General features: G+C 41.0%; 1 protein-coding gene across 1 annotated transcript in view; it reads left to right on the top strand.

The window, feature by feature from the left end:
* The first annotated feature begins 2,704 nt into the window (after positions 1-2,704).
* The window catches only part of ccnc (cyclin C), a 45,171-nt gene continuing 21,353 nt past the window's right edge, over positions 2,705-26,522 (top strand). The window contains exons 1-6 of the mRNA XM_078542313.1: positions 2,705-2,912; positions 6,971-7,077; positions 9,160-9,244; positions 15,193-15,262; positions 16,757-16,808; positions 24,642-24,697. Of these exons, the coding sequence (XP_078398439.1) occupies positions 2,881-2,912; positions 6,971-7,077; positions 9,160-9,244; positions 15,193-15,262; positions 16,757-16,808; positions 24,642-24,697 (402 nt within the window). The 5' untranslated portion in view covers positions 2,705-2,880. The remainder of the gene's footprint in view (positions 2,913-6,970; positions 7,078-9,159; positions 9,245-15,192; positions 15,263-16,756; positions 16,809-24,641; positions 24,698-26,522) is intronic.

Below are 26,522 nucleotides of genomic sequence, written 5' to 3'. Positions count from 1 at the left end.
TTTCTCTTTCTTTTCCTTTTTCCTCTCTTTTGAGTACAAGCCTTCTCATTTTGCTTCCTTTTTCTAATTTGAGCAGCTTACTATTTTTCTATTTCATGCTGCTTCACTGCATGAATTCTAGCCAACTCAATCTGCATTCTACCTGGGTCAAGTTTTTCTTCTAATCCTAAATGCTGTGCTATTGCCTCAAATATTTCTGCTTTTTTAAACCCCTGCTTTTAGCTCTATCTTCAGCTTTTTTTTTAATGCTATAGACATAATCTTTGTTAATTATTGCAAAACACTCGGATAAATCTTCCCTCTCCAGGAAAGTCTTAGCAATTGACAAAGCCATTCTGCTTTCCAATAGGTACAGTAAAATTCACCATGAAATTCTGTTAGCCTAAACTTTAGCAATTCCTAGTACCCATATCCATCTGTGGATTTGAAAACCTGCAAAGAATCCCCAATTTTATTATAATCCTGGTCGAGACCAGTAACTTTAAAAAAAAATGAAATCTGAAATCCCAGCTATTAACTGAAAGAATGAGACCACAAGATTCCACAGTTTAAAATACAACATTTTTTACTGTACAAGAGTCAAAACAGAGCAAACACTAAATACTATCATAGATAATTACCTATATTCTAAAACCCTGAATCAACTTAAGTTAAACATGAATTTGCAGGCAAATTGAAGTCGATTACAAACTATAAACTACACCTCAAATGGCAGATACAACAAAGACAGATCTACGAATTGGCTCAGCAGTCTAGTCAGTGTACAGGTCATCAATCTCAGTCACAAAGTCCTTCAAAACTCTGTCTTCCTCACAAAGAATTTGTGCTCTTCAGGATGTGACCTGATCACCATCTGACAGTAGTACACAAAAACCCAAATCCCACTGTCCTCACCAAAAATGGCACACATCTGCAGAACTTTGCTCAACTTGGTCTGGATGACATTTATCCAGCAATTTTATCTTCAAGTAATGGAAACAGCTGCAGCAACTCAGTATTTGCTTATTCTTAGCTTCTAGATCTAGCCTCTGTCTTCTTCAGCCTGTCTATGCTGCATCATTGCAATCATTATCATCCTTTCTCATTTTTCCCTTTTCAATTAGGGTCTGTCTTAAAAATACAAGCTTTGAAATTATGGATTCCATCATACACCTTTACTTCCCAACTAGGTCACCCCTCAGTCATTTATACTCAAGGGAATAAATGGCTAGTCCATGTGCTTGTAAATTAAGCCCTTTAGCCATAGTATAACTCTGGTGAATCTGCACTGCACCCCATTCAAGGCCATAAATCATAAACCATAGGTGTGGTGCCCAGAACTGGATGCAGTACTCAAGATAGGATCCAAATAGGGCTCTCTATAATTGTAACATAACTTCCATCCCTTTGTAATCCAGCCCTCTTGAGATAAAGGCCAACATTCCATTAGGCTTTTAAATTATTTTTGGACTTGTCCACCAGTCCTTAGTGATTTCAGCACGTAGACCCCATAATCTCTCTGCTCTTCCACAGTTGCTATCTTCTCACCATTTAGAAAATAACTTGATCTATCCATTTTAGGTGAAAAATGGACGCCTTTACATTTTCCTACATTGAACTCCATCTGTCAATTTTGCCTACTCACTTAATCTATCAACTTTTTGCTCCCATGTACACTATTTACTGTCTCAACTAATTCCTTCATTATGTGATTTATGATTATAGTGAAAAGCTGTGGCCCCAGTATAGATCCTGCCCATTAGATAACACACCCATTTTCCCTACTCTGTCTTCTACCACCTAACGAATTCCCTACCCATGTCAATTGGTTGCCTCTAATTCCATGAGCTCTCAATTTTCTTGACAGTTTCTTATGTGGAACCTGATTGAATGCCTCTGGAAGTCCGTATCAGCAACATCCATGGACACTCCCGTTATTTACCACATTAGTTACCTCTTCAGAAAAATCCAATCAGTTTCATTAAGGCGTGGCTTATCCTTTACAAATCCATACTGGCTTTCAACGAGCAGGACGTGTTTGTCCCAGTGCTCAGGCACACCATCCCTAATCGGCTGCCATATGACCTGAACATGTAATCAAAGCTCACTTTACCAGCTGAAGGGGGGTTACCAATGACAACTGTGCCTGCAATTCCCAACAAACTGGGCAATAAATTCCACTAAACGCAAGTAATTTAACGGGCCAGAGGGGGGGGGAAAAAGAATACAAACACATATTATGTAGTTTCTTAAAAAAAAAATAAGAATCACAATGCCTATTGTCCTCACCAACCAACCAGTTAACGTGTTTTATAACATAACCAACCAACCAGTTAACATGTGTTTTATAATATAACCAACCAACCAGTTAACATGTGTTTTATAATATAACCAACCAACCAGTTAACATGTGTTTTATAATATAACCAACCAACCAGTTAACATGTGTTTTATAATATAACCAACCAACCAGTTAACATGTGTTTTATAATATAACCAACCAACCAGTTAACATGTGTTTTATAATATAACCAACCAACCAGTTAACATGTGTTTTATAATATAACCAACCAACCAGTTAACATGTGTTTTATAATATAACCAACCAACCAGTTAACATGTGTTTTATAACAAAACCAACCCCCAGTTTCCTTGAATGACCGGGAGCTGAGAGTCAGAGAGCAGAGTTCCTGCACTCGCCCCGGAAGGCTTTTAACCAGGAACTTTAATCCTGACCTCGGGTTGCTTGACGGAAACATTTAGGTGTTACAGAGACAGCCGGACTGGAAATTTAGGATTTACATTTTATACACTCGGAAACACAACAAAACCAGAAGGAGAAAGGAAGATCAGCGAAGCCCCGGGAGGAGCGGCCGGGTGGCCGGCTCTGGGTGAGAGGAGATGGCGGGGAACTTCTGGCAGAGCTCGCACTAGTGAGTGTTTGATCTCAAGAGTTTGAGGCCTAAAGAGCAGCAGAAAATGTGCAAGAAGCTGATTGCAGCGGAGCATTTCCCAAAGTTGTACGCCTCTTATTTTAAACTGCAAGCCGTACGCGCGCCGTACAGTTCGTTCTGGTCTGTGTTATTTCTGTTGTGGTGGAAGCTGCAATAAATTGGCCTTTCTCTCTGTTTCAGGATCTTTAAAACAAACTGTATCCGAGTGGAATTGATATTAAAACCATCTAATGGGATGTGTGTTGGGGAGACAATGAAAGAACTTTTAACAGATCAGAGCAAGTTGTACTGGGGTAGAGGTGGAGAAGGGGTGTTGCCCAGAAAAAAGTAGATATGTTTATAAAAGTCTTCGGAAAATCTAGTGTATTTTAAAATGTAAGTGAAATGTTATCTTATACCAATTGATATAATAGGTCCATTGGGACGGGTGGAATTGTGGTTGTAAAGACTTAATGCTGCAATATGACGAAAAGAGAGCTTGGCAAGTGATACTTTTTTGAGGTTCTGTACGTTTCTTTTATATTTTTGACTTTTGGAATTTTATTATGTTCACATTTTTGAGGTTCTAAGGTTGTGAATATGGGTTTTAGGTATTTATTTAGCTCTGCGATGTAGTTCATAGGATGTATGAATGGATTATTTTCTAGGATGAGATACATTTTATGTCCTTGTGAACTCCACAACTGTAGTCAGTGGAGTTCTGTACATAGAAAGTAAGAAAATCCATTCTATTATAGTCTTTAAATGTGAAAAGGCTTATGTGGTAGCTGGCTTGACTTCCATCCTAAGATTGAGGTGAGTTTCATCTGTTGGCTGCTTGAAGTTAATTGCCAACCAGTCTGCTGGATGGAAGAGGCAGGTGAAAGTATGACATATCTTGTGAGAGAAGGCGAGCTGCGCAAAGCTGATTTAAAATTAACAAAACTTGACTTCCATTGACTGTTAGTTGAATCATATTTCTGTATAACTGTGAAAGAAAACCTTGAGCAGTTTGATTGTAGCCAGAGTACATGATTTCTCTTAATGCATTGAAATAAAACATACAAATTAGGAACAGGAATAGGTCTTTCGGCCCCTTGAGTGTGCTGTGCCATTTGATAAGATCATGGCCAACCTGATTGTGGTCTCAACTCCACTTCCTGACTACCTTCTATACCCTTAGATTCTTGACTAACAAGGGAGTCAATCTAACTCTGCCTTAAAAATATTCATTGACCCTGCTTCCAACTCTCTCTGGTGAAGAGAATTCCACAGGCTCATGACCCTCAGAGAGAGAGGGAGGGAGAGAGAATTTCTCCTCATCTCTGTTTTGAATGGGAGACCTCTTATTTTTAAGCTGTGTCCCCTAGCTCTAGTCTCTCCCATATCCCTTCAGCATCCACCCTGTCAAGTCTCCTCAGGTTCATATATGTTTCAGTAAGATCAGCTGTCATTCTTCTTAACTCCAATGGATACAGGCCCAGCCTGTCCAATCTTTCCTCATAAGATAAAACTTTCATCCCAGGAATCAGTCAAGTGAACCTTCTCTGAACTGCTTCTAATGCAATTCTATCCTTTCTTAAATAAAAAAATTGTACACCAGACTCAAGATATAGTCTCACCAATACCCTGTACAACTATAGCAAAATATCCCTACTTTTATATTTCATTCCCATTTCAATAAACAACAACATCCCATTTGCCTTCCTAATCACTTGCTGTACTGCATACTAATTCTTGCTGATTCATATACCAGGATACCCAGATCCCTCTGTACTGTAGAGTTCTGCAATCTCTCTCCATTTTAAATAATACTGTTTTTCTATTCTTCCTGCCAAAGTGGACAAGTTCGCATTTTCCCAACTATACTCCCATCTGCCAATGTTTTTTCCCAGTCACTTAACCTATCTATAACCCTTTGCAGACTCCTTATGTCCTCTTCACAACTTACTGTTCTACCCATCTTTGTCATCAGCAAATTTAGCAACCATACATTCATCCAAGTCATTTGATGTGGATTGTAAATAGAGGCCCCAGCACTGATCCCTATGGCACTCCAATCGTTACACCTTGCCAACCTGAAAATGACCCATTTATGCCTACTCTGTTTCCTGTTAGCTAATATGTTACCCCATACACCATGAACTCGTATTTTATGTAGTAACCTTTGATGTGGCACCTTATGAAATGCCTTCTGGAAATCCAAGTACCACACATCCTCAGGTTCCCCTTTATCCACGTTGCTTGTTATTTTCTCAACGATCTCTAATAAATTAGTCAAACATGATTTCACTTTTATAAAACCATGTTGATTCTGCCTGATTGCATTGAGATTTTCTAAGTGGCCTGCTATAACCTCCTTAATGATAGCATTTTCCCTATGACATATGTTAGGCTAACTGACATGTAGTTTCCTGCTTTTTGTCTCCCTTCTTGAATAGAGGAATTACATTTACTATTTTCCAATCTATTGGGACCTCTCCAGAACCTAGGGAATTTTGAAAAATTAAAACCAATGCCTCTACTATGTAGGATGAAGTCCATCAGGAACTGGGGACTTGTCAGCCTTTAGTTCTTATAATTTTCTCAGTGCCCTTCCCTGATGATTGTAATTACTTTAAGTTCCTCTCTCCTTTCCACCTTTGATTGCTAATTATTTCTGAGATGTTATTAGTGTCTTCTACAGTGAAGTCAGACACAAAATATCTGTTCAATTCATCTGCCATTTCCTTATTTTCCATTATTAATCCCCCAGACTCGTTATCTAGAGGACCAGCATCACTTTTTTCCTTTTTAAATACCTGAAGAAACTCATACAATCTGTTTTTGTATATCTAGCTAGCTTTCTCTCGAACTCGTAATTTCTCCCTCGTTATTTTTTCATTCTTTGCTTTTTTTAAATATTCTGTCCAATCTTCTGACCTGTCACTAACCTTTGTAGAATTGTATGCTTTTTCTTTCAATTTGATACTATCTTTAACTTTCTTACTTAGCTAAAGATGGTGCTCCTTCCCCTAGAGTCCTTCTTTTTCACTGGAATGTATCTTCGCTGAGTGTTATGGAATATCTTCTTAAATGTCTGCCACTGCATCTCTACTAACTCATCCCTTAACCTAATTTCCCAGTTCACTTTAGCTAGCTCTGTCTTCATGCCTTCAAAATTGCCTTTATTTATGTTTAAAATGCTGGTCTTAGAACCACTTTTCACCCCCTCAAACTGGATGCGAAATTTAACCATGTTATGATCTCTGCTAACTAGAGAGTGCCTTTACTATGAGGCCATTAATTAATCCTGTCTCATTACACGTCATCAAATCTAGAATAGCCTGCTCTCTGGTTGGTTCTAGAACTCGCTGCTCTAAGAAACTATGAACTCATCTTTCAGGCCAACTTTACCAATCTGATTCATCCAATCTTTATGTAGATTAAAATCACCCATGATTATCACCATACCTTTCTCTCAAGTCCCCATTATTTCTCTTGGTGCACCCTGTCCTACAGTGTAGTTATTGTAAGGGGTTTATAAACTACTCCCACAAGTGACTTCTTACCTTTGCTTTTTTTATATCTACCCACACTGATTCTTTTAGAACTAAGGTCATCTCTCTCTAATGTACAAATGTCAGCCTTCATTAACAGAGCTACCCATCCACCTTTGCCTAGCTTCCTGTCTTCTCAAATGTCATGTACCCTTGAATATGCCCCAGTCTTTGCCATCTTGCAGCCATTTCTCTACTCCTTCAGTTAGTGGGAGATTCCTCATCAGTTTCATTTTGACAGTATGGTCTGAAAAGAAATGCAAGAACAATGGTGGGGGCAGGGTGGTGGTGTTGGGGGAAACTTCACCTGTATTTGTTGTAAAATCCTCCAGTGCATGTGATTCATTATAGGGCAGTAGTCTATTCCAGGGTCCAGGTGATTCTGCCAAGTCTTCTGAATTCCTTATAGAATTAACTTGTAACATAACAAAACTTGTAATTTGCCTGTGCAACACAATGTCATCTATCACATCATCTATCATCTAATGCTGTACCAAGCTCGTGTTTGTTCTATTTCAGCTTACAGTGGATCCTTGATAAGCAAGATGTAATGAAGGAGCGGCAGAAAGACTTGAAATTCCTAACAGAAGAAGAATATTGGAAATTGCAAATATTTTTTGCTAATGGTAATGCTGTTCATCAATGTTTGTCAATTGGTGCTAAAGTGAAGATGGATGTTATTTTTAAAAATATTTTTGGGAATATGGTGGTATTCTGTAAAGGCTGTGTGTGTTGTGTGGTAAAGACAGCTTGTCTGTGGGAACTGAGAGATGAAAGGAAAATGGGCTAGATACATACATTTTTAATGAGAGGCTATGGTGAAGTTGAATCTACAAGTAAATAGGTTGGGTTTTAAAATTTGCATTAGGTGATAGGTGGGGACTTGACTTTTCAGCTGTTAAATTTTTCAAAAGGGAGTTTAGAAGAGACAAGGGACTTTGACAACTTACAAAGGTTTCATAAGTAAATAAGGGAAGTTTATTAAATTGTATTTGACTCGAAAGGGGAGGCAATAGGAAAGCATGAAAGAATTTTCTATTTTGGAAATGTTGAGTTCAAAGAAGTGCTGAGGACAATGGAACTGAAGATGAAAGGGAAAAAGGGTATTTAAGTATAGATGTTGAGCTGAGTTATGTTGGCTGTATGGGAGGGTTATCCTGGGACCAGCTCTGTGCTGAGAGAAGGTGTGAAATCTGAAGCAGTCATCCAGAAACCAGGGAAGTCTTTGTCTCAGAAAGCAGTATTGTTTCTGAAATTTTTGGATTTGCACAGCAGAGGGGGAGAGAGTGAGAAGTCTTGTGGTATGCCTTTACTGAAGTGACATCAGTATTTGCCTTGGGTAATATTACTGGATTTTTATGGTTAAAAATCTATAAGGGAGCTGTTGTCAAGTATTTTATTTGTGTTCTAACCAAGTGGGGTTCTTTTGGGTGGGGAGGATGTTTTGCAAGACTGTTAACTGTATAACTTTAATCTTGTGTGCTTAAGTTTTTTTTTCTTGGTCATAAATAATTTAAAAATCCTATGATACTGGGATTCTATGCTTAGATCAGTAGTTCTTTCTCATTTTCAAAATACAAGAAAAAAAATTATGATCAGTAAGATAAGTTTCCCTTTGGGATTTGGCTTGCTCAGCGAATAACATCAGCTGTGGTCGTAACACTAAGTAGGGAGGTTATGTGAGAAAAGCAAAATACACTTTCTTTTCAAGGAACGTTATTGCTTTATTTTGGGGATACAGTGAAAGGTCTCCCTAGTTTTATTGCTTTTTTGCTAACATTTCGCAGGCCTGATATTTTCAAGCAAATTGCAAACTTGCGAGTTACAGCCACCATAACCTTTCCATGGAATTGGAAATAATTGCTGTGAGAGAACACTAGAACACACCATATACAGTGGGAAATATGCTGTAACAGTGATGAAGGTTTTTAAAAAATTTCCTTTATGTGCCCATTCAATCTCCTTTTGAAATCATTGAAGGTTCTGTTTCCCCTAGCCTTGTAAGCAGTGAGTTCCAGGTCATTACCATTTACTGTGTAAAAAATATTCTTCCTCACATCCCCCTGTATCTCTTGCCCAAAAGCTTAACTCTTGTCAAATAGGACAACATTAAGTCACACTATGGGGAGCTGTAGATACAGCCAAGAACAGAGGACTATAGTACTGCAAAAGCCAAATTCTGCAGATGCTGGAAATCTCAAATCAAAATGCTGTAAATGCAGAAAAGAAAATGCAGTACTACAGTTATTGACTTCAAAAAATCATTAAGTTTTACACAAAAACAGAGAATGCTGGATAAACTCAGCAGATCTGACAGCATCTGTGGAGCGAGAAAGACTTGATGTTTTGAGTCCGTATGACCCTTCTTCAGAGCTATGTAGCTCTGAAGAAGGGTTATACGGTCTCGAAACATCAACTCTGTTTCTCTCTCCACAGATGCTGTCAGACCTGCTGAGTCTATCCAGCATTCTCTGTTTTTGTTTCAGATTTCCAGCATCTCCAGTATTTTGCTTTTATGTTAAGTTTCACATCTTGTGACTAATAGCATAAATTAAAGTCAAGAGTTAAGGTGCAAGGTTGTATCCATCCCAATTTAATGGATACATTGGGTTGTATCCATCCCAATGTATATAAATATACATTTTATGTATCTCACTGCAGGGTGAACAAGCATTGTACATAAACATTTCTTCTTGTTTCACCAATAGTAATCCAAGCTCTTGGGGAACACCTCAAACTGAGGCAGCAAGTTATTGCAACTGCAACAGTCTATTTCAAGAGATTCTATGCCAGGTGAGGTGCTTCTTAACTTAACTTTTACCTTAAACTTTTCATCAGTATATAGAATATATATTGGAACAAGATAGACCATTCATATTTGGCTGTAAGACTTGCATATATCTTGGTGCTCATTCTATTCCACATATACATTGTATATCTGCTGCAACAAAGGTGCAAATAATTAAGAGCACTACAAGTTATGTTAGTGATGTTTGTTTGGCATATCTGGTAGCTGCAGCAGTCACTTAAATGGAATATAAATGGGACGTGGCTTCTTTGTAATATGTGTTAGTTTTCACATGGTGGTACTGTGTACTAATAAAAAATAGTCTTATACATTATTTATTTCAGTTCAAAATTGCTATTGTGTGCAGTGATATAAACATTGCTCCATATCTGATATTCTGTGCCAGATGGCTGACTATTCCTGCAATGTAGCCAGTTGATTGAATGCAGGATATGGACAATTTATGGTTTTACTGAATAGGGTGTAGTTATGCTCTTTGCATAAAAGTTTTTATTTTAGTTTTAGCATTTTGTTAAATAGAATCTGACATTTTTCCACTAACTTTAAATCAGGGCCTATGCAAGTTTTACCTAATGGAAAAAAATCACTTATTTGTCTATTAAATACAAAATTGTGATGTAGCTAAAAAGACCATGTCTCTGAATTAGGAGATAAATGCATCACGTGTACAAGGAAAATAGGTACATTTATATCACGTCCTTTACAACTTCAGGTCATCCCAAGACAGTTCAAAGCCAGTACAAAAATAAAAATAAAAATACCTGGAAAAACTCAGCAGGTCTGGCAGCATCTGCGGAGGGGAACACAGTTAATGTTTCGAGTCCATATGACTCTTCAAAACCAGTAATTACTTTTGAGTGCAGTCACTGTTATATAGGAAAACAATGCAAAATCAATTTTGATGGACTGGACATTATGTCTGAATGGCTGAACAGCGTCTCTCCTGCCAGGTCCTGTTTCCTCAACTCTCAAATGGCCAATGTTCAGGGGAGGACAAAGAAAACACTTCCAAGACATACCTTGAAGCACGGCAGGATTGATCTAAATGACTGGGAGGAGCATTCTACTAATCATTCAAAATGGCTACGCTTGTCCATCAAGCTGCAATACACTTTGAGTCACAATTTCTTCTCTGCCACATCATTAAGACAAGGAAACAAGTCCTGCACTCTGGATCACACTACCTCATGGGACATCGTGTCCCACTGACTCCCACAGCTACTTTTATAACACTTCCTGCCATCCCATTTGTTGTAAGGGCTATGTTCCATTCTCCTAGTTTCTCTATGTTCATTGCATCTGTTTTAACAATGCCACCTTCCATACAAGTTTTTCCACATTGTCTTCCTTTTTCTTCAACTGAGGATCCAGCCCCCTCACTGTGGCTTGACTGTTTGTGTTCTATTATTCACTTTTCTGCCATCGCCTCTTCCCCTCCCTCCCAGAACCACAAGAGGGTTCCCCTTGTCCTCGTCTTCCACCCCATCAGCCTCTACCATTTCTGACATCTACAGAGTAATGCCACCACCAAGCACACTTTCAACATTTGAAGGGACCAGTGTCTCCGCAACATTCTAGTTCACTCCTCAATCACTCCCAACATCCCCTCTCCTTCCCATGGCATCTTTCTCTGCGACACCTGCCCTTTTACCTCCTCCTCCTTTCTCACTGTCCAGGACTCCAGACACTCCTTCCAGGTAAAACAGCAACATACTTGTGCTACTTTCAAGTTAGTATATGCTGCTCATGATGAGTTCTCCTCTACGTTGGGGAGACCAAATGCAAATTGGGCAACTGCTTTGTGGAACACCTCTGCTCAGTCTGCAAGTGGAACCCTGAACTTCTGGTTGCCTGACATTTTAATTCTCCATCCTACTCCCACTCTGATTTCTCTGGCTGTTCCTGGCAGTTCAAGATAAATGTGAAACAGCTGCATCTTTAAGGAATGAAACTGGACGGACCACCCGGCATCGACCTAGGCACTGGAAACGACAATGGCAATCGCAGCCCTGTCGACCCTGCAAAGTCCTCCTTACTAACGTCTGGGGGCTAGTGCCAAAATTGGGAGAGCTGTCTCACAGACTAGTGAAGCAACAGCTTGACATAGTCATCCTCATGGAATCGTACCTTACAGATAATGTCCCAGACTCCACCATCACCATCATCCCTCAGTATGTCCTGTCCCACTGGCAAGACGGACCCAGCAGAGGTGGCAGCACTGTGGTATACAGTTGACCCCAACATCGACTCCGGACCGCATGAAGTCTCATGGCACCAGGTCAAGCATGGGCAAGGAAACTTGCTGCTGATTACCATGTACTGCCCTCCCTCAGCTGATGAATCAGTGCTACTCCATGTTGAACATCACTTGGAGGAAGCACTGAGGGTGGCAAGGGCGCAGAATGTACTCTGGGTGGGGAGCTTCAATGCCCATCACCGAGAGTGGCTTGGTAGCACCACTACTGACCGAGCTGGCCGAGTCCTAAATGACATAGCTGCTAGACTGGGTCTGCGGCAGGTGGTGAAGGAACCAACAAGAAGGAAAAACATACTTGACCTCATCCTCACCAACCTGCCTGCCGCAGATGCATCTGTCCATGACAGTATTGGTAGGAGTGACCACTGCACAGTCATTGTGGAGACGAAGTCCTGCCTTCACATTGAGGATACCCTCCATGTTGTGTGGTACTATCACCGTGCTAAATGGGATAGATTTAGAACAGATCTAGCAACTCCAGACTGGGCGTCCATGAGGCGCTGTGTAACATCAGCAGCAGAATTGTACTCTAACACAATCTGGAACCTCATGGCCCGACATATCCCCTACTCTACCACTACCATCAAGCCAGGGGATCAACCCTGGTTCAATGAAGAGTGTAGGAGGGCATGCCAGGAGCAGCACCAGGCATACCTAAAAATGAGGGGTCAACCTGGTGAAGCTATAAAACGGGTCTAGTTGCGTGACAAGCAGCATAAGCAGCAAGTGATAGACAGAGCTAAGCGATCCCACAACCAACAGATCAAATCTCAGCTCTGCAGTCCTGCCACATCCAGTCGTGAATGGTGGTGGACAATTAAACAACTCGCAGAAGGAGGTGGCTCCACAATATCCCCATCCTCAATGATGGAGGAGCCCAGCACAGCATTGCAAAAGATGAGGCTGAAGCATTCGCAACAATCGTCAGCCAGAAATGCCGAGTTGATGATCCATCTTGGCCTCCTCCGAAAGTCCCCAGCATCGTAGATGCCAGTCTTTAGCCAATTCGATTCACTCCACGTGATATCAAGAAACGGCTGAAGGTACTGGTTGCTGCAAAGGCTACGGGCCCTGACAATATTCCGGCAATAGTCCTGAAGACTTGTGCTCCAGAACTTGCTGTGCCCCTGGCCAAGCTATTCCAGTACAGCTACAACACTGGCATCTATCCAGCTATGTGGAAAATTGCCCAGGTATGTCCTGTACCCACAAAGCAGGACAAAATTGAACCCAGCCAATTACTGCCCCATCAGTCTACTCTCCATCATCAGTAAAGTAAGGGAAGGGGCCATCAACAGTGCTATCAAGCGGCACTTGCTTAGCAATAACCTGCTCACTGATGCCAAGTTTGTGTTCCGCCAGTGCCACTCGGCTCCTGAGCTCATTACAACCTTGGTTCAAACATGGACAAAAGAGCTGAACTCGTGAGGTGAGAGTGACTGCCCTTGACATCAAGGCAGCATTTGACCGAGTGTGGAATCAAGGAGCCCTAGCAAAACTCGAGTCAGTGAGAACTGATGAGGGAGTGGGGCGGGGTGGGGGACTCCCTGCTGGTTGGAGGACTCTCTGCTGGTTGGAGTCATACCTAGTACGAAGGAAGATGGTTGTGGTTGTTGGAGGTCAGTCATCTCAGCTCCAGGACATCGCTGCAGGAGTTCCTCAGGGTAGTTTCTTCGGCCCAGCCATCTTCAGCTGCTTCATCAATGACCTTCCTTCCGTAATAAGGTCAGAAGTGGGGATGTCCGCTGATGATTGCACAATGATCAGCACCATTCGTGACTCCTTAGAAACTGAAGCAGTCCATGTCCAAATGCAGCAAGACCTGGACAATATCCAGGCTTGGCCTGACAAGTGGCAAGTAACATTCGTGCCACACAAGTGTCACGCAATGACCATCTCCAACAAGGGAGAATCTAACCATTGCCTCTTGATGTTCAATGCATTACCATCACTGAATCGCCCACTACCAACATCCTGGGGGTCACCATTGACCAGAAACTGAACTGGACTAACCATATAAAAACTGTGGCTGCAAGAGCAGGTCAGAGGCTAGGAATCGTGCAACAAGTAACTCACCTCCTGACTCCCCAAAGCCTGTCCACCATCTACAAAGCACAAGTCGGGAATGATCCCCACTTGCCCGGATGAGTGCAGCTTCTACAACACTGAAGAAGCTGGAACACCGTCCAAGACAAAGCAGTCCGCTTGATTGGCACCACATCCACAAACATTCGCTCCTTCCACCACCGACGCACAGTAGCAGCGGTGTGTATCATCTACAAGATGCACTGCAGGAATTCACCAAGGCTCCTTAGACAACACCTTCCAAACCCACAACCACAACACCTAGGAGGACAAGGGCAGCAAGCAGGCGGTGGTGTTCCCATCTAAGTCACTCACCATCCTGACTTGGAAATATATCGCTGTTCCTTCATTGTCGCTGGGTCAAAATCCTGGAACTCCCTTCCTAACAACACTGTGGATGTACCTACACCACGTGGACTGCAGTGGTTCAAGAAGGCAGCTCACCACCACCTTCTGAAGAGCAACTAGGGATGGGCAATAAATGCTGACCCAGCCAGTGAAGTCCACATCCCCTGAATGAATTTAAAAAAAAAAATCTTAGGCATTTTACAGCCTCTGGGCTCAACATTGAGTTCAACAATTTCAGATTATAGTCTCTACACTCATTTTTTTCAATACTTGTTGGTCATTTTTTGGCTCCCTTTTCCAGACCCTTCTCTTTTCTTGTCCAGTTACCATGTACTTTTCCTTTGCTGCATCATCCATTTTGCTATTTAATCTCTTCTGCCTTCCACCTTATCACAGACCTTCCCTTTTGTTCTTTCACCCCCTGCCCCTTTCCCTACCTCTATACCTGCTTAAAACCTGTTACATCTCTATAACTCTTTTCAGTTCTGACAAAATACCTGAAAAGTTGACTTTCTTTGTCCACAGATGCTGCCTGATCTCCTGAGTATTTCTAACATTTACTGTTTTTATGACACGTTGGGACTTAACTAGGCTTTCTAGAATCATAGAATAGTTCAGCAAGGAAGAAGGACCATTCAGCCCATCGAGTCTGTGCCAGTGCTTTCGAGGAACAGTCCAGTTAATTCCACTACCCCACTCTTTTATTCTATATTCCTGCAACTTTTTCTCATTTTAAGTAATTGTCTGATTCCTCTTGGAAGTCTACAATTGAATCTGTACCCACTATCCTGTCAGGTAATGCATTCCAAATCCTAACCACTCATTGCGTTCTAAAAAGCTTTTCCTAATGTCTCTTGCCAGTCGCCTTAAATCTGACCCCTCTAATTATTGACCCTTCAGCCATTGGAAACAGTTAATCTTTATTTCTGTTTAAACCCCTCATGATTTTAAGCACCACTATCAAATCCCCTCTTAGCCTTCTCTGCTCCAAGCTGAACAACCCCAGCTTCTCCATTCCATCCATGCAACTGTAACCTCTCATCCTTGGAACTGTTCTAGTAAATCTCTCCTGTACTCTCTCCAAAGCCTTCATGTCCTTCCTAAAATCTGGTGCCTAGAATTGGACACAATATTGCAGCTGGGTTTATCAATAGAAAGTTGAATTATCCATTATAACTTGGAGCAAATATTTTTATTTCATTATAGTGAATGAACTGTTTCTGCAACTTTTTACCTTTTCAGATATTCGCTGAAGAGTATAGATCCAGTACTGATGGCACCAACTTGTGTATTTTTAGCATCGAAAGTAGAGGTATTTTCAAATAATATTTGTCATAGGCGATCCAGCTTCTGATCATAGATATTCAGACAGTATTACCTCATCACCTGAGTTACTAGTTTTGGTGAGGATTTTATTGAGATGTTCAAACAGATTAGGAATTTACAATTTTTTGAAAATTCATGGGGAATAATTGATGATCCAGGAGTAATTATAAGGCACTAATTTGTGGAGGCTTTCAAATGATGTTGTAAACTTTGAGATGACACTGAAGTGGTTTCTAATAATTCTGAACCTTGAGGTGAAATTAATACATCTGGTTGTGTTTTTGGGTAGGGATTCTATTCCTTTATAAGACAAGTGACCTAAAGGATCCCTAAAAACATCCAAAGGTGTCCTAAAATGGTGTTTGCAGCAATATTACTGAACTCCGGGAAAATTAGACAAGAGTTAATGCTAAGAATCACGATACTCCAGACAGCACTGCAAGGATAAAAGTATCTTTCAATCTTTCACAGTAGGCAGCTAGTTCTGATTAGTGGCTGGCACTAGTTACATTTAGGATTTTCAGTGTTGAATGAAGAGTTATGTTGATTAAGAGTTTGGGATGACCTTAAACAAAGCCTTGTTGCCTTGTGCTATTTTGTACCGTTATTTAAAGACGGAAAAAAAATTCAAAGTAGTCTTTTCAACTAAAGAGCAGCTGTAGCTTATCTCTAGTAATTAAAGATATTGTTCATTATAAACACTTCTATTTGGTGACAGTGCAATAGATAAGATTCAAAGAAGTGTGTCTCGGGTTGGTTGAAGTGGTATTGGAGAAATTTATTTTGAGAATCATGGGACCTAAAATGATATTCAAGAATTTCTTCAGGAGTTCTCTTAATTAGCTGCCTTGGAAGATCAGTGGAGATCCTGGATAAATGAACAAATGGGATTTCTGGTGATCTCCTGACAAAATTGCACTGGCTGAGTGGAACCCCCATCATCCACTGCCACCCAATCCCCTCCTGAAGAAATTCCCAGGGAATTTCCTAGATATGGACTGAGAATCCCAGATCTTAGCTGAGGAATTAAAGTGAAGGGTTATGATTTGCCTGTTGCCTTTTGATTAATATTCCTTATTAGTGGTTAATCGATCTGTGTTCTCTGACCTTTTAGGATTTCTTTTCTGGAAATCATAGTGAATATCTGATAAAATGTTCTTTTGCCTATGGCAACTACTTTGAAAGATTGACTGAATAGTTGCTGCAATTATTGAACTATCAGAGTCATAGCACCTAGTACTGATAAATGTAGGAAGCTTGTGTTATAGAGGAAAAATTGATCATTCCTGTTCTGTAACTTTATGCTGTTGCAATTAATCTGATTAGACTTGATTTCAATATATTTAGGAGGCAAATGTAATGTTTAAGCAGTATATGTTTGCAACTTTAATTTTTGAGGTATGGAAGCTAAACTAAAGCATCCAATTAAATTTATTGCCATTGTCATATTATATTGGACACAACTGTCTCTTGTTTTTAGGAATTTGGTGTTGTTTCAAACACGCGTTTGATTTCAGCTTCAACTTCAGTGTGTGAGTACAAAGCTTTTTTGCCTGTTAAAATCTTTACATTTCGAAGCTAAAAATTCTGATTTCCTAATTGTACAGTCAACAAAAGATAGCTTAAGTGCATGAGCAAACCACAGTAAATGGATTTGAATGTAGACAATGTGGGGGCATCCCTGGTCCTAAAAAAGGATAGAACAAGGCACTTTTGAAAAGATGAGAAGTGAGAAATAGTGGTATTCCAAATAGACTTGTGGGCCATGTACATGGATCATTAAAATGTCCTGAACAGATACAGAATATAATCAAAAAGGCCAATGGAATGCTGGTCTTTGTACATAGAGGACAAGAGTACATGGGGGTACAAGTCATGCTTCAGCTGTAGGAAGCCCTGGTTCAGCCATACCTGGGTTGGAATTTTCTGGCCCCGCCCACTGCTGGGGTCGTCCAATCCCAGCCAAAGTCAGTGGACTTTTGGCTGGGCTGCCGACCGTCTCACGGTGGGCCCCGCCACAACAGGAACGGAAAATGCCGGCCCTGGGCCAATCTGAGCAGTTCTGGGCACCAAACCTTCGGAAAGATATGTTGCAGGAGGGAGTGCAACATAGATATACCAGAATGATACCTGGACTCGAAGGTTTAAATTACAAGCAGAGATTAGACAAACTAGGGTTGCATTCCCTGGAATTTAGAAGGTGTAGGGGTGATTCGAGGGAAATGGACAGGGTAGATAAAAGGTATTTCCACTGGTTGAGGAGACTAAAACCAAAGGTATAATCAAAAAATTACATTGAAATTACGAAACACCTGTACATGCAAAGATTGATAGATGTTTGGAACTCTTTGTACAAATTTATGCTAGATCAATAGTTACTTTAAAAACGGAGATTAATAGATTTTTGTTAACCAAAGCTATTAAAGGAATATGGTCAAATGTGGGTTTATGGAATTAGATCCCAGATCACCCACGATCTCATTGAATGGTGGAACAGGCTCAAGGGGCTAAATGGCTTTCTGTTCCTGTTCTTGTTCCTGTACTATATGAATTCTTGGTTAAATTCTGTTTATTGTGTGAATGAAAGAAATTGCATAATTTGTGAACATTAATCATAAATGAGCTTTGGAGGCTTCTTGGCAAGAATCATTTATGGGGGAGGCGGTTGCACTGTGCGAAAGTCACTGAACTAGTAATCCAGAGGCCTAGGCTAATGCTCTGGGGTAGGCGTTCAAATCCCACCATGGAGTTGGTGGAATTTAAATTCAATTAATAAAAAAATCTGAAATTAAAAGCTAGCCTAATGGTGAGCACAAAATGATTGTTGATTGTCATAAAAACCCATCTGGTTCAATAATGCCCTTTAGGGAAGGAAATCTTCCATCTTTACCTGGTCTGGCCTACATGTGATTCCAGATCCTTATAAATGCTCTTAAATGCTCTCTGAATTGGCCGAGCAAGCCACTCAATTATATCAAACCACTACGATGCCTTAAAAAAAAAAGAAATGAAACTGGACGGACCACCCGGCATCGACCTAGGCACCAGGAATGACAACGGCAAACCCAGCCCTGTCAACCCTGCAAAGTCCTCCTTACTAACGTTTGAGGGCTTGTGCCAAAATTGGAAGAGCTGTCCCACAGACTGGTCAAATAACAACTTGATATAGTCACATTCACGGAATCATACCTTACAATGTCCCAGGCACCACCATCCCCATCCCTGGGTGTGTCCTTTCCCATCGAAAAGACAGACCCTCTGGAGGTTGTGGCACAGTGATATACATTTTGGAGGAAGTTGCCCTGGGAATCTTTAACATTGACTCTGGACCCCATGAAATCTTATGGCATCTGGTCAAATATGGGAAGAAAACCCCCTGCTGGTTATCACCTACTGTTTCCCCCCCCACCCCCCTTAGCTAATGAATCAGTTCTCCTCCATGTTGAACACCACTTCGGGGAAGCACTGAGAGTGGCAAGGGCACAGAACATTCTCTGGATGGGGGACTTCAATGTCCATCACCAAGAGTGGCTTGGTAGCACCACTACTGACCGAACTGGTTGAGTGCTAAAGGACGTAACTCTAGACTGGATCTTTGGCAGGTGGTGAGGAACCAACAAGAAGGAAAAACCTACTTGGCTTCGTCCTCATCAATCACCTGTCGCAGATGCATCTGTCCGTGAGAGTATTGGTAGGAGCGACCACCGCACAGTCCTTGCGGAGACGAAGTCCTGTCTTCACATTGAGAATACCCTCTATCGTGTTGTGCGGCACTACCACCGTGCTAAGTGAGATAGATTCCGAACACATCTGGCTATTCAACTGGGCATCCATGAGATCCTGTGGGCTGTCAGCAGCAGCAGAATTATGTACAAGCACAATGTGTAACCTCATGGCTCAGCATATCCCCACTCTACCACTACCATTAAGCTGGGGCTCAATGAAGAGTGCAGGAGGACATGCCAGTAGCAGCACCAGGCATACCAAAAAATAACTGTCAGCCTGGTGAAGCTACAAAACAGGACTACTTGCTTGCCAAACAGCAATAAGCATCAAGCGATAAACAGAGTGAAGCGATCCCACAACCAACGAATCAGTTGTAAGTTCTGCAGTTCTGCCACTTCCAGTCACAAATGGTGGTGGACAATTAAACAATTTTCTGGAAGAGTAGGCTCCACAAGTATCCCCATCCTCAATGATGGAGGAGGCCAGCACAGCAGTGCAAAAGATGGAGCTGAAGCATTTGCATCCATCTTCAGCCAGAATTGCTGAGTGGATGATCCATCCCGACCTCCTCCTGAGGTCCCCAGCATCACAGATGCCAGTCTTCAGCCAATTCGATTCACTCCACATGATATCAAGAAATGGCTGAAGGCACTGGATACTGCAAAGACCACAGCCCTGACAATATTCTGGCAATAGCACTGAAGACTTGTGTTCCAGAACTAGCCACGCCCTTAGCCAAGCTGTTCCAGTACAGCTACAACACTGACATCTACCAAGCAATGTGAAAAATTGACCAAGAATATCCTGTCCACAAAAAGCAGGACAAATCCAACCCAGTGGCACTTGCTCAGCAATAACCTATTCACTGACTAGGTTTGGTTTCTGCCAGGGCCACTCAGCTCCTGACCTACTTACAGCCTTGGACTAAAGAGCTGAACTCGAGGCGAGGTGAGAGTGACTGCCCTTGGCATCAAGGCAGCAATTGACCGGGTGTGGCATCGAGGAGCCTTAGCAAAACTGAAGTCAGTGGGAATTGGGGTGAGGGGGTGGGCGGAGTGAAGCTCTCCACTAGTTGTAGTCATACCTAGCACAAAGGAAGATGGTTGTGGTTGTTGGAGGTCAGTCATCTCAGCTCCAGGACATCGTTGCAGGAGTCCCTCGGGTAGTGTCCTCAGCCCAACCAGCTTTAGCTGTTTCATCAATGACCTTTCCTCCATCATAAGGTCAGAAGTGGGGATGTTCACAGATGATTGCACAATATTCATCACCACTCGTGACTCCTCAGATAATGAAGCAGTCCGTGTCTATATGCAGTAAGACCTGGACAATATTTAGGCTTGGGCTCATAAGTGGCAAGCAACGTTCGTGCCACACCAGTGCTAGGGAATTAGCATCTCCATCAGGGGAGAATCAAACTATCTCCCCTTGACATAGAGTAGCATTACCATTGTTGAATCCTCTACTGCCAACATCATGGGGGGTCACCATTGACCAGAAACTGAACTGGACTGGGCATTTAAATACTGTGGCTACAAGAGTAGGTCAGAGGCTAGGAATTCTGTGCAGAGTAACTCACCTCCTGACTTCCCAAAGCCTGTCCACTATCTACAAGGCACAAGTCAGGAGTGTGATGGAATACTCGCCATTGGCCTTAACGAGTGCAGCTCCAACAACACTCGTGAAGCTTGACACCATCTAGGACAAAGCAGTATGCTTGATTGGCACCCCATCTACCACCTTCAACATTCACTCCCCCCACCACCAACGTATAGTTGCAGCAGTATGTACCATCTACAAGATGCACTGCAGCAAATCACCAAAGCTCCTTCGACAGTACCTTCCAGACCCTTGACTTCTACCATCTAGTAGGACAAGGATGGCAGATGCATGGTAACACCACCAGCAAATTTCCCTCCAGGCCAGACAGCATCCTGACTTGGAATTATATCGCCGTTCCTTCACTGTCGCTGGGTCAAAATCCTGGAACTCCCTTCCTAATAGCACTGTGGGTGTTCCTACATCACATGTACTGCAGCAATACCAGAACACCATTCGGCCCCTCGAGCCTGCTCTGCCATTCGGTAAGATCATGGCTGATTATCTTGTGTTTCGATTTCCACATTGCCATCTAACCCTGATTCTTGTTAGGCAAGGGAATCACCTACCTCTGCTTTAAAAATATTCAATGAGCCTGCTTCCTCTATCACCTGAGGCAGAGAGTTCCAAAGTCGCACAACCCTCAGAGAAAAAAATTCTCCTCATCTCTGTCCTAAAAGGGCGACCCCTAATTTTAAAACAGTGCCCTCTAGTTCTGGACTCACCCAAAGAGGAAACATCCTTTTGATGTCCACCTTATCAAGGCTGTTCAGGATCTTTGTATACTTCAATCAAATCACCCCCACTCTTCTAAACTCCAGTGGAAATAAGCCCAGTCTGTCCAACCTTTCCTCATAAGACAACCCACTCATTCCAGGTATCAATCTAGTAAACCTCCTTTGAACTGCCTCCAATGCATTTACATCCTTCCTTTAAATAAGGAGACCAAAACTGCACACAGTATTCGAGGTGTGGTCTCACCAATGCCTTGTATAACTGAAGCATAACATGCTTATTTTTATGTTCAACCCCTCTTGTAATAAAGGATAGCATCCATTAGCCTTCTTAAATACTTGCTGTACCTGCAGACAAATTCTTTTGTGACTAGTGCACGAGAACACCTTAGTCCTTCTGCACCTCAGAATTATGCAGCTGTTCTCCTTTTAAATAAGACCCTGCCTTTTTGTTCTTCCTGCCAACGTAAACAACTTCACATTTTCCCACATTAAACTCCATTTGCCAGATCTTTGTCTATTCACTCAACCAATCTATATCCATCTGCAACCTCATGTCTTCACAACATAATTTCTTACCTATCTTTGTGTCATCTGCAACTTTAGCTACCATGTCTTCACTCCCCTCATCTAAGTCATTGATGTAAATCATAAAAAGTTGAGGCCCCAGTACAGACCCCTGTGGGACGCCACTCGTCACATCCTGCCAATCTGAAAAAGACCCACTTATGCATACTCTCTGCTTTCTGCCAGCCAGCCAATCTTCTATCCATAATAATATGTCACCCCCTACACCATGCGCTTTTATTTTCCATAATAACCTTTGATGTGGTACCTCATCAAATGCCTTCTGGAAATCCAAGTACAGAATGTCTACAGGCTCCCCTTTATCCACTGCACATGTTATTCCTTCAAAAAACTCCAATAAATTGGTTGAACATGATTTTCCTTTCACAAAACCATGCTGACTCTTTCCGGTTGCCTTGAGCTCTTCTAAGTGCCTAGCTCTAACAACTTCCCCATGACAAATGTCAAGCTAACTGGCCTATAGTTTCCTGTTTTCTGTCTCCCATCCTTCTTGAATAGAGGGGTTATATTTGCCACTTTCCAATCTGACGGAACCTTTCCAGAATCTAGCGAATTTTGGAAAATTAACACTAGCGCATTGACTACTTCATTAGCTACCTCTGTTAAGTCCCTAGGATGTAATCCATCAGGACCCGGGGACTTGCCAACCTGCAGCTCCATCAATTTGCTCAGTATCGTTTCCCTAGTGATTTCAATTTCACCAGGTTCCCCTCTCCCTTTCATCTGATTTGCAGCTAATACTGGAATGTTTTTTGCGTCATCTATAGTAAACACAGAAGCAAAATATTTGTTCATTTCTTCTGCTGTTTCCTTATTATCTACTAATAACTCACCACTGCCACTCTAGATGACCAACGCTCACTTTACTTATTCTTTTCCTTGTTAAATACGTGTAGAAACTCTTGCTATCCATTTTTACATTTCTAACTAGCTTCCTCTCATACTCTAATTTCTCTCCTGATTAACCTTTTAGCCATTCTCTGCAGTTCTTTATATTCTGTCCAATCATCTGTCCTGCTATTCACCTTTGCAGAGTTGTATGCTTTTTCCTTAAGTTTGATGCTTTTCTTAACTTTAATTAACCACAGATGGTGGGTCCTGCCCTTAGAATTTTTCTTTATAAAAGGAATGCACTTATTCTGAATACTCTGAAGTATCTTCTTAAATGTTTGCCATTGCTTCTCCATTGATCTACCCTCTAGCCTAGTTTCTCAGTTGACTTCAGCTAGCTCAGCTTTCATCCCCACATAGTTGCCCTTATTTAAGTTTAAGATATTAGTCTTAGACCCACTCTTCTCCCTTTCAGACTGGATGTCAAATCATGACAAATCATATTGTGGTCGCTGCTACCTAGGGTGCCTTTACTTTGAGGTCATTAATCCTGTCACGTTACACAATAGCAAGTCTAATATAACTTGCTCTCTGGTTGGTTCCAGAACATGCTGCTCTATTAGTATTTTCTCTTGAATACTTTGTCCTACACTGTGGCTACTGTTAGGGGGTCTGTAGACCACTCCCAATAATGACTTTTTTCCCCCTACTATTCCTCACGTCCACCCGAATCGATTCTACATCCTGTTCTCCTGAACCAAGATCATCTCTAACTATTGCACCAATGCGCTCTGATTAACAGTGCTACCCCTCCACCTTTACCTAGTTTCCTATTCTTCTTGAATGTCATGTACCCCTCAATATTAAGGACCCAATCTTTGTTGTCCTGCAGCCACGTCTCTGTAATTGCTATCAGATCATATTTATTTACTTCAATGTGGGCCATCAATTAATTTGCTTTGTTATGAATGTTACATGCATTCAGACAGAGAGCCTTCAGTCTTGGTCTTTTTGTTACCTTTGTAACATCTAGCCTTGACTGTTGATGTCCACTGCCACCCTCTCCAGGGCAATTAGGGCAATAAATGCTGGCCTAGCCAGTGAGCCCATATCCTATGAATAAATAAATAAGAAACGTGAAATAAATATGGAGAACGATGGTTTATTTACGTATTTATGTATGTATTCAATTTGTATGTGGTACAGTTAAAATATCAAGAGGGACTTGCATTTTGAGACAAATCTTTAAACTCCTTGCATATTTGTAAGCTGTAACACACAATGCTTAGGAGCCATTGTCATCTGGTGACATTATCAGTGCTGTCTGAGAGTATGGTTTACAGTGTGCGAGTTCCTTTCAGTTTATCTTGAAGTTATTTGATTCTATTTATTTAGAAGATCTTTGGTTAATTTTGTCACAGGATGTACATGTTAGTTTGTGCATCAGCTTTGAATTGGCTAGCATTACTTTGGAATTGTTTTCAAAAATGTGTGTATAGTCCACACAATTGAAGTTACTAGTGTGTATCAGGTTTTTTTGGTCCATCTATGTTGATTGTTTGGAGTACAGAAATATTTGAAGCTTCAGCATGTTAGCTCTGGTGCAGTCAACTAAGTTGGTAATTTTGAGCTAGTAGAATTGAGAAAATAGTGTATTGAATGCTAAAAGCTTTTCATACTTTTTGAAAAGCATAATTACATGTTACTGTATCCCATGCAGTGGCATAATTTAGTTTCCTGGTTATCTGCTTCAAACATTGCTCTTTGTCCTTTGTGAATAGAAAAATGCTAGAGAAGAATGTTAGAGAGGACACGTATGTTGCATATATTCATGTAAACCTATTGGACTTGAGCTTTTTAAATTTTGTCACTTTTTCTTTTACAATGTAGTGAAAACCAGGTTTTCTTATGCATTTCCTAAGGAATTTCCTTACAGAATGAACCATGTAAGTGTCAAAATTTATTTCTTCTTTCTGTGGAATATAATTACTCGTTATAAACTTTGTCATTTCAGTGATAGTAGCCCAAATGGAACTAATCATCTTCAGGCTTTTTTGTATCTGTAATTTCTTTGCTTTGGCTGACCGTTGAAGAGGTGATTCATTTTGGGTGGGTTTTAACATGTCCACAATAGTCCAGGAACTTGTTACATGCCGTCCATGCTTCATAGAACAGCCAGTGGAAGTAATTATATTAACAAGATAGAGAATTTGAGGTTAGGCACTCTTGCATATTTCAGATGTATTTGTTAAATTGTGAATTCCTATCTGAGACACTGATATGATGTGAAATGCCCAAGTTCTACAGACATTTCATCACCACAAATTTTAGCGTTCAGTCTCCTCTACTTCTAACACTGCATTTAGATTATATTGTCAACCTTAACTTTACGTTCCAAATTTTATCTTCAAATTTTACTACTCCTTTTGCCTTTAAGGAAAACCTTGCCCAGTATTGCTCATTTTTTTTGTTTTATTCAGTTGATTGTTTTAAAAAAAAAACCTGCTTTATCCTTAAAGCAGTTAATTTCCAATAATACAAGGTAAATGTTCATAGCTCTTCAGCAGGACTGACTCAATCTATTTTAGAGTTGTCCTGGTCGGGAGCTCCATTTCATCTTTCGCTTTATCTGGTGCTTTAATAAAAAGTTTTTTTTCCCCTTTTCAGACGTCATTGATTATAAGCTCCAACAACTCTTGGCCACCAAAACCCCTCCAAATACTTCTTCCCTTTCACTTTCCTCTGACCCCATCCCTCCTTCCAACCTCACCCTTGGCTATATTTTCACAATCCCCCAACCTTCCCCACTCTGTGCTCCTTCTCTTCCTTGAACAATCAGTCCGCAACAAAAGTACCAGCTTCATCTCTTACACCGTCTCTCAATTAATTTTGAGCTTGGAAATTCAGCCCATTGAGCCTGCTCTGCTATTCAATAAGAATATGCCTGATCTGATTGTGACCTTAAGTCTACTTCCCTGCCTGTGCCCCATAATCCTTGACTCCCTTGTAGATCAAAAATCTGTCTAATTCAGTCATGAATATATTCAATGACTAGACTCCATTGCTGTCTGTGGAAGAGAATTCCAAAGGCTAATGACCCTCAGAGAAGAAATTTCACCTCGTCTGTCTTAAACAGTGAAACTGCTACAGGTATATAAAAAATAAATTTAGCTAAAGTGTTAGTTCCTTAGTGGATGAGACTGGGGAATTAATAATGGCAAAGACTTTGAACAAGTATTTTGTATCTGCCTTCATGGTAGAAAAGACAAAAAGCATTCCATGAATTGTAGAAAATCAAGAGACAAAAGGGAGGGATGAACTTAACACTAGAGAAAAAGTACTAGGAAAACTATTGGGACTAAAGACTGAAATGTATCCTGGACCTAATGGCCTGCATCCTAGGATATTAAAAGTGATACAGTGATAGTGGAGATAGTGAATGCATTGGTTGCAATCTTCCAAAATTGCCTAGATTCTGGCAAGGTTCCAGCTGATTGGAAAACCACAAATGTAACGCCCCTATTCAAGAAAGCAGGAAGACAGAATCGGGAAAATATTGGCCAGTTCGCCTAATTTCTGTCATTGGGAAAATGCTAGAATCCATTGTTAAGGATGTAGTAGCAGGACATTTTAGAAAATCATAATACATTCAGCCATTTTCAACATGGTTTTGTGAAAGGGATTTCATGTTTGACAAATTTATTCAAGTTCTTTGAAGATGTAACAAGCAGGGTGGATAAAGGGGAACCAGTAAATGTCCATTTGGATTTC

The sequence above is a fragment of the Cetorhinus maximus genome, chromosome 5 (genome assembly GCF_964194155.1).
Source record: "Cetorhinus maximus chromosome 5, sCetMax3.hap1.1, whole genome shotgun sequence".
NCBI classification, from domain to species: Eukaryota; Metazoa; Chordata; class Chondrichthyes; order Lamniformes; family Cetorhinidae; genus Cetorhinus; species Cetorhinus maximus.
This window is presented reverse-complemented; position numbering and strand designations above follow the sequence as displayed.